Source organism: Equus przewalskii, chromosome 18, assembly GCF_037783145.1.
Source record: "Equus przewalskii isolate Varuska chromosome 18, EquPr2, whole genome shotgun sequence".
Lineage (NCBI taxonomy): Eukaryota > Metazoa > Chordata > Mammalia > Perissodactyla > Equidae > Equus > Equus przewalskii.
Window position 1 is genome coordinate 9689198 of NC_091848.1, and position 13257 is coordinate 9702454.

A 13257-nucleotide genomic window follows, 5' to 3' on the forward strand; every position below is an offset into this window, starting at 1 on the left:
TATTTTACCTCAAAACCCCTAGATCCAACCCTAGCACCTAAAGTTAAGATCTGGCACATAAATCAATGGTAAACCACCTTTTAAAAAAGTTCACTGAAGTGGGAAGAAGTAGAAAGGGTGTATTATAATAACATGTTGACCAACAGGCTCTGGAATTAGAAGGCCTTTTTTTTTGTGTGTGTGTGTGAGGAAGATTAGCCCTGAGCTAACTACTGCCAATCCTCCTCTTTTTGCTGAGGAAGACTGGCCCTGAGCTAACATCCGTAACCATCTTCCTCTACTTTATATATGGGACGCCTACCACAGCATGGCTTTTTGCCAAGCGGTGCTATGTCTGCACCCAGGATCCCAACCGGCAAACCCCAGGCTGCTGAGAAGCTGAATATGCGAACTTAACAGCTGCGCCACGGGGCCGGCCCCATGAAGGCCTATATTTGTAATCCAGCATCCTCACTTACTAGCCTGGGAACTTTGGGCACATTATTTAGTCATTTTGCCTCTGTTTCCTCACACATAAAATGGGGGCTACGAATAGTACTTACCATGTGGGGGGTTGTTGTGAAGCGATGAAAGATGCTTACAATACATTCTAGGTGCTCAATATATATTATGAAGTTACTGCTGACAGTTTTCCCTATCAACTGCTCTGTCTACAGACTTTTGCAAAGAAAACATTCCTTCATTCAATCAATATTCACTAATGAATAATGATATTCACTAATGACTGTTCTCTGTGCCAGACACACACTGGTACCATGGTTACGAGTGAGAGAGCCTGTCGTTCAGAAAGCTTACATTCTAATGGAGGATCCTAGTACAAAGGTGAACAAATGCTTTCTGTAGAGTATTGAGGGAAAAGTTAATGTAGAAGGGGATAGAGTGAAGAGGTGTATGGCTTCTTTCGATATAGTGGCCAATGGAACTTCTCTGAGAGATATTTGAAGTGATGTCTGAAATTGAAGAGGGGGAGCCATGCAAGGATCTAGGGGGAAAGTGTTACAGAGGGAGAGTGAGTGCGAAGGTCCTAAAGCTAGAACCTCCTTGAGTTCAAACAGCTCTTAAAGCTAGAATCTTCTTGAGTCCAAACAGCAGCAAGCAGGCCAGTGGGCTCAGAGCAGGGTGAGCTCAAGGAAGACGGGCAGGCATTGAGGCCCTAGAGCTAGGTAGGGGCCTGATCACACGAGGCCTTTGTGGCCATTAGGAAACTCTGGCTTTAGTTCTAACTGGAACATGAGGCCAGTGGGGGAGTTTGCACTGTGGAGGCATGTAGCCTAGGCCGCCAAATTGGAGCAAGCAAACTTAACCGCCACGCCACGGGGTCCGCCCCTGATCTTCATTTTTAAAAGACAACTCCAGCTGTTTCATGAAGTAGAGATCTTGGGTCAAGTTTGAGAGGAGTGAAGTGGGTTAGGTGGGAGTGGTGGAGGCAGTTAGATGGGGCAATTTTCAGGGTATATTTTAAGATGAAGTTAACAGGACTTACTGCAGAATGGACATGCAAGGGAAAGGAAGGTTCAAAGGTGACTCCTAGTGTCTTTGGCCCAAGCAATTAAGTAAACAGCTCTGTCACCTAAAAAATGGGGAACACCAAAGAGGAGCCAGTTTGTGAAGAAAAATTCACAGTTGTGTTTTGTGCATGTCAGTATCTTACTTTGGAGGTAAGGGGTGATTTTAAAGGTGAAATTATGTATTTCAGCTTGGAGACGAGCACTCAGAGTGTAGATATAAAGGAGGTCACAAGATTGTGCCCTGAGCACATTGATATTCAAAAGCTGGGAAAAGGAGAAGGAATTTCAGACAACACTGTGAAGGAGCACTCAGCAAGATAAAAAGGATATCAGGAGAGTGTGGTGTACCCAAGGATATGTGAAGAAGAGTTTTAAGGACCATGGAGTAGTCAACCACCTCAAACGATGCTGCGAGGCTAAGATGAGCTCTGAGAAATACGGAGGTCGCTACTGAGAAGAATATCACAATCAAGTGGTGAGAACAAGAGCCTAATTTCATAGGCAAAGAGAACACAGGAGGTGAGGAAATGGAAGTGGTGTATAGACATCCCTTTTGAGGAATTTACTATGGAAGGAACAAAAATGATTGCGAGGGGAATGGCTAAAGAGGATATGGGTTCAAAGATATCTATTTTTGAATGGAAGATATAACAGTACGCTGTCCCCACTCTAAGAGGAACTTTTGGATTGAACAAGAGATGGGAATTCTATCTCCTTTATAAACGAGTCTCCCACCAAATCTGGGGTGGTTATTTGTTCCAAGAAATTAGATAGTTAACCTGGATGTAAACTTTGCACAGTTGAGATTCCTTAAAGAAAATGAAAAAACACATTTCCTCTTCTGAGGTAACGGTTATGTTGACTGGTATTGTGGAATCAAGGAGAATAATTTCTCTAAATCTAATTGAACAACTGAAGCATTTCTAGCTTTACATTCTAGAACAGGAAATACCATGCAATAAAGAATTGGCCATTTGGTATGGTTATAGTTTATCATTTTTGTTTATAGAAAAATAAAATTTCATCTATTCAAAGAAGTCTCAGTGAATCAGAAACTTTAATTCATGAAAAGACAGAAAGTAATTTTTAGAAATATGGAAAATTAAGTCGAGACTGTTTTTGACTAGCTTTATGTCAAAATTGTCTTTTACATAATAGTGCAATGATGTGTTTCACTAATACCAACTAAATGTGTTTTTAATGATGTTATAATAAACCTAAAATCTTGAGAGGAGAGTGATGCTGTCAAAGTATAATTGTTTCAAACTTGCAGAATAAACCATGTACCCCCAGCACAATGTTTATTTGCAGATAAATGGCTCATTTTCACCTTGGCATTTATCTGATAGTGGAAGGAGAGATATCCTTGTAAAGTTCCATTATCATTATCCCTATTTTAATCACAAGCATCTGGTTGAGGTTTAGTTTCTCTTCTATAAAGAAGAAAATGTGGCCATTTCAAGAACGAATCAAGGGGAATCTGTGTGAGACAGGCTTGAGCTCCCATCAGAATCATCTCGCCCTGGATGCTGGACAAGCCAAGGCAAGTCACCTGCCACATTTGTAATACTACTTTTGAAAGTCTGCTGGGACCTCCAGAGAAACTTGCCCTGAGGGTAATTCGGTGCGAAATTTCCCTTCACAGCTGTCAAGTAGATCAGTCCTGGAAATGAAAAAGTGGCTATGATGAGGACATTAGAGAACAAAATTAGGACGAAGCTCCAGGTTACTCATTTCCAGCAATGGCTCTTTGAGAATGAAGTGATATTTACACTCGAGCCACATGTGAGAGAACCGCCTTTGAGGAGGTCTAGTGAGAGGACCTGCGTTTCAGGTTAATGCTGTGTGAGCCTGGAGGTACTACCTGAACTGTTCCCATACAGTCACGCTGGTCCTGATGTGCCACCAGCCCTTAATACCCTTTCCTGTACTGTCCCCCTCCTCACACCCTTCCCAACATTTAGAACTCTGTCCTACAAACCTTCTCCCTTGACACTGAGTTTCTTCCCTGAGCGTCTTTCAGAGAAGTCTGTGGCATATCAGATCCACTTCACTTTTTAAAGACTACCTTAAATCATAGCCCTGGGCCTGCTGAGATACAGAGGCCATGTTTTACAAGAAATTGTTCTTCCCTCTCTCCACTTCCTCCCTCACCGTGGGCTGGCAACAATTGCTTGGGTCCCAACCCAGCCCTGGGTCCTCCTTAGGTTATCATGTTGTGTGGCTTGAAAAATATAAACTGGACAAAAACTTCTCTCTCTGGATTTAGAATTGAAAAACCAATTCAAGGGACTGAAACAGGTAGTTGTCTGAGTAGAACTGAGAGGAAGGCTATGAGGCAGTGAGAGGCCTGAATGAACCATAATAAATGAAATCCTTGGGCATAAGTGGAAATTATGGGTGAACACAAGACACCAGTCAGTAGGGGAAAAAATAGAGCTAATGCTCCCCAAAAAGCAAGAACCTATGAGCATCCACAGCCACCCTGAAGGAGAGCTGCCTCAGGTCCAGGAAGCCTCAATTCCTGTGAAGTCAACTCTTCTATAGTTCCTGTTCTTGGATTTTTACACAACTCTACTTATCACTAAAATAAACGCACTTTACTTTCAGTATCTTGAGTGGGTTTCCGTACTTGAAGAAAAAAATATCTTACTAGAAGTCAGGAATATAGACAGCTGCCTAATGTTGGATAATTTTTGGATAACTTTCAGTGAATTGAAGAGGAGAAACTATCTTCTCTTTCCATGGTTCTCTGGAGTCTGGTCTTACAGCAAAGAGATGTAAATCTAGTCACTTATCTTAACAATATAACATTCTGTGAGAACATAAAGCTAAGAACATGGGCCTGAGAGGAGGCCCAGAGTTCTTCTAGGACTCTAGGCCATAGATCTCCAACTTTTGTGGCAGAATTTTCTTCAACCTTACAAATAACCTGATATAAAAAAATTCAAGCATAAAAGCTTTTGTTCAGCAATTCAGCCCCCGATCATATTCCTCCCCCAAATCAAGAAACCCTAAGAGTTCCCAGAACTCAGTTTGAAAGCAATTAATGTCCCATCTTATACATGGACTGTAAAGGATTTAAGCACTGCTATGTGAGACTGTAACCATGGGGTTTTATCTCTGAGACCATCTGTCATCTCTGGCTCTACTGTCCTAATCAATTTTCCTATAAGAAGAAACTATTTTATATTTGTTCTCTATGTATTCTTGTGAAAATTTGCAACATCACAGGTTTCAAAATACCCTAACATTGGAACATTCATTTGATGTAAATATTTCATACCGTAGTATTTTTAACAGAGTGTATTGAAAGTCTTTGCCAAAGCAGATTGAGTTTGGACATCAGCCCAGAGACTGAACTTTAAAGAGAAGTCCTAAGGTGAAAACTTGAAGCTGAATAATGATGAGGTCTATGTTTGCGTAACTAAAGTATGTCTTTCAGACTAAAAAAGAGGAATGGTCCATGTAAGAAATTGAGTGATTTAAGTCTAAAGGTGTCTCTTAAATTTGACTTATTTAAATCTCAAAATGTTGGTTTCTACCACATATTTCCAACCACATTAACTTCAAAATGCATATATTCTGAAAGCAAGCAGCTGTGGATCAGTACTGAGGATAACGTGACAGGCTAGGATAGAGACACCAGTTGCCTTCAGTATCCACTCTCCCCATATTCCCCGGCAACACAACCCCAATTTTATTCTGAGCAGCAATGTGCCCCCTTAAGCAACTACATTTCCAAATTCCTTTGCATCTAGACTTGGCTAAGTTCTGGCCAATAAGATGTAAGCGGAAGTGATGTGTGAGACTTCCAGGAAGACTGGTTTACAGGAAGCTGCCTCAGCTGGGAGGTACCTATTTCGCTCTCCCCACTTTTCCCCTTCTTGATGACTTGAACCCAGATTGTGATGGCTGGAGATCTACAACCATCTTGGATGATGAGGTGACCCAGAGGATGGAAACAACATAGTAAGAGGTAGTTACCATACTAACTCTTGACTGCCTACTCCCAGACTTTACATACAAGAGAAATAAATTTCTATGTTATTCCATGGTTATTTGGTGTTAATTGATTCAGTAGACTCACTTACAAGGTATTCTTCCAGGGTTATGGCATAGGTGATCAGAAGAGAAAGTAAATGTGATGAGTACTTTTGAAAAGCAAAATGGGCATCTGTTCATCTCCCACCTGCACCTGCAGGTCTCATTTAATAAGTCCAGAAGCTGTTTTAGAACAGTGACATTGTTTAAATAAACAATAACAAAACTGTTATCCTATAAAAATATGACAATTACCTAAAAAAATGTGAAATTATATCAAAATTTACCCTAAAACATCACTTTCATATTTATGTTGAATATATAAGGTTTGGTTAATTGTAAAATAGGGAGGAAGTACATTTCCCCTCTTGGAAATCTTTCTAAGCATTTGCATTTAGAATAATGTATACTTGTTTTCTGGATAGAAAGCAGTACATATAGTTTCCTTCTAGAAGTAAGAGCACATAGACAGCCCTTTCAGAACTATCTTTCCATAACTGTTAGTGTCTATAAGTATTTGAAAAAAGATACAGAAGATAACTCCATCAATCAATTAATTCTTTTCATTTTAAACATAACTGTCACTTCATGGAGAACATTAGGAATATCCTCTCCTTTCCCTTAACTATGGAAGGCATTTGCATTAAAAGAGGAGAATTTTTATTTCCTTAGAGTTAATCTATGCCTCCTGGTTATTCCTCAGCTCAAGTCATAATCCTGTTTGCAACATCATAATCATTTACCCAGCAAACAATCAGGGTGTCACTAACAAAGAATTATGACTTTAGGTGGGGGATAAACTACAGGCACAGATGAACTCTGAGGAAATAAAGATTGCTTTCATGCAAATGTGGCTAGTAATAAATAACCAGGGATGAAAATTATGATGAAATAGAATATCCTATAAAAACAGATTTGGGGAGGTATAAACAGTATGTTTTTAAAATGTCTCCTCTCTGGAAGTATGATGCACGGCGTGTTTATAAAGTACCAGAGCAATTTTAATATTTAAAAACTCTGAATTTGCACATGATAGAAGAAATATATAAAAATAGGGAAGAATGTTTCAGAAAGATTTTTAATAAAATAAATTTACGTATTTAGGTTGCAACATAAATACTAGCTTTATACATCTTTCAATCTAATTGTCCAACTCACTAAAAGTATTCTCCACTTTTAATATTGAGTGATTTTTGTGGACCATTTATGTCAACTTGATCCTAAATTCATTAATGGATCCATCCATTAATTTGTCTGTATGTTCAATGATTGTAGATTAAAGTTATAAAAGTCATGATAATAAGCATGGCACAGCACATTCCAGTTCCAAATGTACTTTTGCGTTCATTACTGCATTTGATTCTCCCAACATCCCTTTGAGCTAAGTAAAATCAATATTGTTTTTGTCATTTCATGATGAGGAAACACATTCAAATAAGTGATCTGTCAGTTAGTAAATAGTGTAAACTGATATTCTGTGCTTCTCTCACTACATGTGTCATACTGTCTCCCCTTGGGAAGAGACAGCTTATCAGTTGCATCCTGAACATTCATTCATTCATTTATTCATTCATTACTAATGACCAGCCAGTCTGAGCTCAGCATATGCTGGGGGCCAAGTGTACAGTGCTGAACAAATAGACATAATCCATGCTATACCGAAATTCACAGTATGGTTGAGAGACACACCTTCAAAAAACACACAAATAAGTTAATAACTATAAGTGCTATGAAGTAAAAAGTAGGATGACATGAGAAAGAAGATAGGAAATGGGGCAAGGGGAGTTAATTTAGATAAAACTTAGAGGAATCTCATTGAGAAGGTACAGTCTGAGACCTTAGAAATGAGAAATAGCATGTGGCCAAAATCAAGATGAGATAAGCTTTACTCAAGATCTTTCCAACAAATGAATCATAGGGACAAAGAGAAATGTTTTTTCTGAACCTTCTGCATCAAGGCATTATTTAAAATATCCCAGTGCCCTATTACAGAGAGAGAGCCATTTTGTGACATTCATTGTTGTGTTGTGTGACATACTCAGAGTGTGCAAGATGTCAATGACTTCAATGAACGTCAAACAACATATTAAAAGTATAAACTATAATGTCAATTTGTTTTCATCATGCGTATGTCCAGAGCCATAAAATTATAGCATTTCATATGGCTGTTACACCACCAAACTACTAAATCTCAACATGCATGGAAAGTCATGTGATCTTTTGTCAGATAGTTGCTAGAGACACACTGCTAACTCTAGTACTAGGAATATGGTCGTGATTCCTCTGGACTGTCTGAAATTCTCTCAACTCCACAGTCAGAACTAGGTGCATGCCTTTGAGATTTTAAGCTTGAGCTTCAAAATGAGAGAACACATTGAAGCTGCTTCAGGCAAAGGCTCTAATCCTATTTAGTTCTTATCTCCTCGTTAGACTAATGGCAAAGGAATTAAGGAAATTTTCTAAATGTGTGGTTACGGGAAGCAAATAAAGGCAAAAGGGGGTCTACTTTGCTCTGCCACAGGGGACCCTCATATTTAATTCTGAAGTCATATTGGAAGTCAAATGACAATGTCAATAGTACACTCCTTATCTCAAAGTCTTGCCAGAAATGCACTGATGACACTAATTATCAGCTTAACTTTTGTTTAAAAATTCTTACATTGTAAAAGGTAATGGCATCTTCTGAAATCTCTTTCTGAGCTAGCTCATAAAAGACTCAAGCTATGACTGAATACACTGAAGAAATAATAGTGGTCCTACTTCCCTAACAAGAATAGGGCAACACTCCCTTCCACTTTGTTTAAGAAACACACTGGAGTTTTATAAATTGTACCCAGAGAAACAATTTTCTTCTTCATCAGAAGGGAAAAGAAAGATGCCTTAGAGCAAAAGAGGGTAGGGAGAGTCAAGAAACTTTAAACTTGAGCAGACATGCTGGAAAGGAAAATAAGATCTTTTCCTATCCTAAGAGGTGAACAGCAAGCCCCATTTTAACTACAGATACTAAAATTCAGAAAGCTAGCAGCCTCAGGACGGGATGCCAGAGGGCTTTTGACACAAATGATGAAGCTTCAAGGGTGACTCACCCTCTTCTCTGTGGGATTGTGACAGAGGAAGTGCTAAGAGGATGGTAAAAATAATTGAGGAGTCACACTCTTAATTTTAAGGTATTTATTTCTTTTGAAAATTCTGATAATATGATTGGCTTTTCTGATTGCTTATTGTTCACTTATGTTAATCATTTTTAACAAAGAGCATTTTTATATTAAAAGATATAGAAATGGCCATAGGTCTCTTCATCATTTTCTAGCATCAGTAGAGGACGTGGGTATGATGCCAATACAATTTACTGACGCAATGGACAAAGTATCAAAGATAAATTTACACTAAACCACCATCAGTCTTGTAAAAGGGATTACTACCCAGAATTATGGAGACGACAAAAGAGTTTGAACGCTAAGATATGACTATGCTGTGGTGATGGCATAACCAACCCGCAGGGATGTTTTTCTAAGTCAACAAATTCCTTAAGAGGTAATTGTCCTAAAATGTCACAAAGTGACATCTATAAAAGTATCCCCCCCATGTCTTCTTCTGCTCTTTTTTAAGCCCTTGAATTACAAGATCATGTAAAACCTTGACCACCACCGACCCCACGATCTATTACTACCCAGGACTAGCAAAACTCTTCCAAGTGTGTTATTTTCTTTGGCTGTCACAATGGTCCTTCAAACTGACTGTAGTAGTCATGGTTCTCCAGAGAAACAGAGCCAATTGTGGAGGCTAGCAAATCCAAAATCTATGGGCAGCCCAGGAGGCTGGAGGCCCAGGGAAGAGCTGATGTTGCTGTTTGAGTCCCAAGGCAGTCTGAAAGCAGAATTCCTTCTTCCTTGGAGTCCTTCAGTCTTTTTCTATTAAGGCCTTCAAACTGATGGGATGAGACCCTACCCACATTGTGGAGGGCAATCTGCTTTACTCAAAGTCTATTGATTTAAATGTTAATCTCATCTAAAAACTATCTTTGCAGAAACATCTAGAATAATGTTTGGCCAAATATCTGGGTACCATACCCTAGTCAAGTTGACACACAAAATTAACCATCGTACTGACTCACCCAAAATAAAACTCTTTTGGGGCCTTTTCCATGTTTTACTAGAACAGAGAATTACAAGTATTACAACCACTTTATTTAGGTTCCTCTTTTTCTCTTCTAGCAGCAACTTTTGAAGCTACCAGAACTTCTATAAATGTCAAAAACACTAACAGAAAAGAAAACTGTAATTACCAAAGTAAAAAATGGATGCCAAGCACAATTAATGCTACTGCCAAATATGACTTGGCCATCAAATATACCCTCTTATTGATGACATAATTATTTAAAATATAATTTAACAATTAAATATCACTTCAAATGTAATCATGTTCTATCCTATGGTAGATTCTAGAGACACAGCTATAACTGTTATTTTTTAAAATTCACCAAATTTTACTAATATGATCTGCAATATAGATTAGTGTTTGACATATAATATATCATTTGGAAGAAAAATCCCTTAAACTTATAATTTCAGTAACTTTTATTAGTCTGTAAACCTGGAAATATCAGAGACATTAATAATCAAGATCTCTTGGGCAGGTAATCACTTGGTTGCATTTTCAGTTGTTTGTTTTACTCTGGGTGTAAAATGGAAACAGTAATGAGCAAATATCCTTAAGTACTCTTTGACCATGGAAGTGTGATGACATGTTGCTTGTCAAGGAAATCTTCTTCCTCCTCATCTGTGCTGCTCTCAGAAAGTGTCAGCGAAGACTGAATTTCGGTATCTTTTTCAGAAGAGCTGGAAATACATTGAAAGATCAATACACAATATACAGAACCAAGTTTCAACTCTTCAATTATCTTCTGATCAATACTCCATACATTGAAGTCATTGGAGACAGGCAGATATGAGCAGGCCATCTCAGACCGGGGCCATCATTTTCAATGTGTCCAATATACCAAGCCTCCTTTTAATGAAAAATTATCATCATTCTCCCTCTCCCAAGAAATGAAGCCACAGTGGAACCAAGGAGAGAAGATTTTATGGTCTCTGGTTGTGTCTTTCATTAATGATTCAGAAGGCACTTCAGAAACTTGCAGAGCCTCAGGGTCATCATTAAGAACATTCATCATTACCTTCACTGTTTAATACAATCCCAATGAACAGACTGCCAGATAAATCACCTCTTTTGTGTACAGTAAATTAGGACGTTGTGGATAGCCAGTGAAGATAGGTCGAAACCAAAATTAATGACAGCAATTATTTGTTTTATTTTGTTGTGTTTCATTGTGGAGGGGAGCGGTGGAACCTCTAGCACACAGGTGTCTGGAGTTTGGGAAGAGGCAGCGTGGGCGAACAGAGAGGAGCCTGCATAATTTCAGATTCTTTGGTACAAGTTATCTAGATTTTCAGCCCATGTACGCCACTAAATAATATAAAATACTTCACCCCGTGATGGATATAACTGCTCTTTGAGTCCTTTTTTATCCCCAACACAGGCTAAACCAGCAGTTCTTTAAACTCTGGTCTGTGGACCAGTGTATATCCGTGATAGAAAATTTTCCCTGGTCTAAGAAGAGAAGAGAAAATAAGGACTTTTTCATGATATTTTTAATTTTAAAGCTCTGTTAGAATGTTCCCCTTATACTTTTAATATTAAATGTCCTTTCTTTAATGAAACAATGGTGAGAGGATGTGGAAGGTTTAGTTACTTTGTTTTTAATGACATTTTAAAGGAAAAGATAGCAACTTTACATTGATCCCTCTTTTTTAAAAATGTAAGTGGCGTTAGAAATGCAAAAATCCAAGAACCACAGCTAAACGGTTTCCTCTTTCAGAAAGGCAGACTAAGAGACTCTTGATTCCCTTTTACTGCAATATTAGACTAGAAACGAAAGGAATTTACAATCCAATGGATTTTTATTTTACATTTATGTTAGTCCTTCTAGAAGGGACCCTTCTCCTCCTTTTTCAAGAAATGCAAGTATGTCAATAGTAGTCTGACATGGTAGACTACTTTTCTGAAGCATTTATTAGTATAACCTATGTTCCTTATAAACCGATCAGCATCCCTAAATGTTCTCATCTTTTGTGAGGAAAGAATGAAATGATACAGATTAAATACCCTATCATTAACAATCTAGACTCGATTTCAAGAAAGAAACTTCTCAATATTCTATTCTGAAAACTTTATTACTTTACGATTTCATTAATGCATATTTATGGAACTTATTAGCTTAATTAATGCAAATAAGACAATTGTTTTTCAATATAAGAAGAAATGCTGAAGGATTATTAAATTCCAAATGTCTTTTCATTTTTCTGTCACACAGTGTGCAGCAGAGAATTATCTCTTCACATTAAAGTAACACCCTCATAAGCCTTTTACTAAATCCTGATAATAGGTCAGCAAAGGACCCAAACATTTTACAAAGAATGGCCATATAAAGTACACACATGAGGACAATTTTTCTTCATATAGTAAAGATAACTAGTTGGCGCTTGTCAAAATTTTTACTGTCTACTCTCTTTACATATAAGCTGCAGGCCTAACCTACCTCAGGTCCTCATCTCCACAGGCACCCCTCGCACGTGAGGTCTTAAGGAAATCCAGGGTAGTCTGACTTACATTCAGCGAATTGTTGTTGAAGGCTGCTAACTCTTCTGAGGTTAGGCAGTGAAGTTTTTCTGAAGGATCTGAAACATTTTATTTCATGCATTGTCAGCACATAAATTCAAGAAACAAATGCACAGCACATGGTGCTGAAAGTTTATCCAGAGGAAACTACAAGCAGCATGAGGAAAGTGAGCACAGATTTTTAATCATCACTCAATTTTCTAATGTCTGTGGGGTGGGCAGAGTGTGAGGTAAATTTGATCTGAGATTCCAAATTAGAGTCTGGATATCAAATCACTTTAATCATGTAGATTTTTTTTTGGTAAATTCCCCAATTTTTTTTTTTCAGTTTAATAGAGATATAATTGACATGCAACATTGTGTAAATTTAAGGTGTAAAATGTGTTGATTTGATACACTCAAATATGGCAAAATGATTACCACCACAGCATTAGCTAACATCTCTATCACATCACACAATTACCATTTCTTTTTTGTGGTGAGAACATTTAAGATCTACTCTCTTAGCAACTTTCAAGTATGCAATAGAATATTATTAACTATAATCATTATGCTGTATATTAGATTCCCAGGACTCATTCACCTTATAACTGGATGTTCGTTCTCTTTGAACATCTCCGCTTCTCCCCGACCCCCCAGGCCCCAGCAACCACCATTCCAGTCTCTGTTTCTGTGAGTGAGTTCAGCTTTTTTTAGATTCCACACATAAGTGATACTACATGGTATACATTATACTTAAGAAAAATGTCAAATGTCCTGAGAATTCACAAAATTCCAAAGAAAATCAAGTGATCTTCTTTAAAGTTTGAATAGTGCACAACTCAACTTGTCTGAGTGTTAACCACTTTATTATCTCTTTTGCCTTCTAAGAAATAAAAGCTTTACCCCAACACAGTCTGAGGCAAAGGTTAGTCTTGACAAAGCTGCCCTTTCTTTTTCTGCCTCCTTGCTTTGTTTGGGCAGAAAATAGCCATTTGTATGTGAAAGGGGGAAGCGTTGCCCTTCTCCTGGAACTGGCCTATGAGTC

At 38.1% G+C, this 13257-nt stretch overlaps 1 protein-coding gene across 14 annotated transcripts in view; it reads right to left on the reverse strand.

Annotated features, from left to right (window-relative positions):
- Positions 1 to 8708: 8708 nt before the first annotated feature.
- The window catches only part of ZBBX (zinc finger B-box domain containing), a 140108-nt gene continuing 135559 nt past the window's right edge, over positions 8709 to 13257 (reverse strand). For all 14 annotated transcript variants that reach the window (XM_070582180.1, XM_008516231.2, XM_070582185.1 and 11 more), the window contains 2 exons: positions 12151 to 12289; positions 8709 to 10390 (listed from right to left, as the gene is read on the reverse strand). In XM_070582180.1, the coding sequence (XP_070438281.1) occupies positions 10264 to 10390; positions 12151 to 12289 (266 nt within the window). In that variant the 3' untranslated portion in view covers positions 8709 to 10263. The remainder of the gene's footprint in view (positions 10391 to 12150; positions 12290 to 13257) is intronic.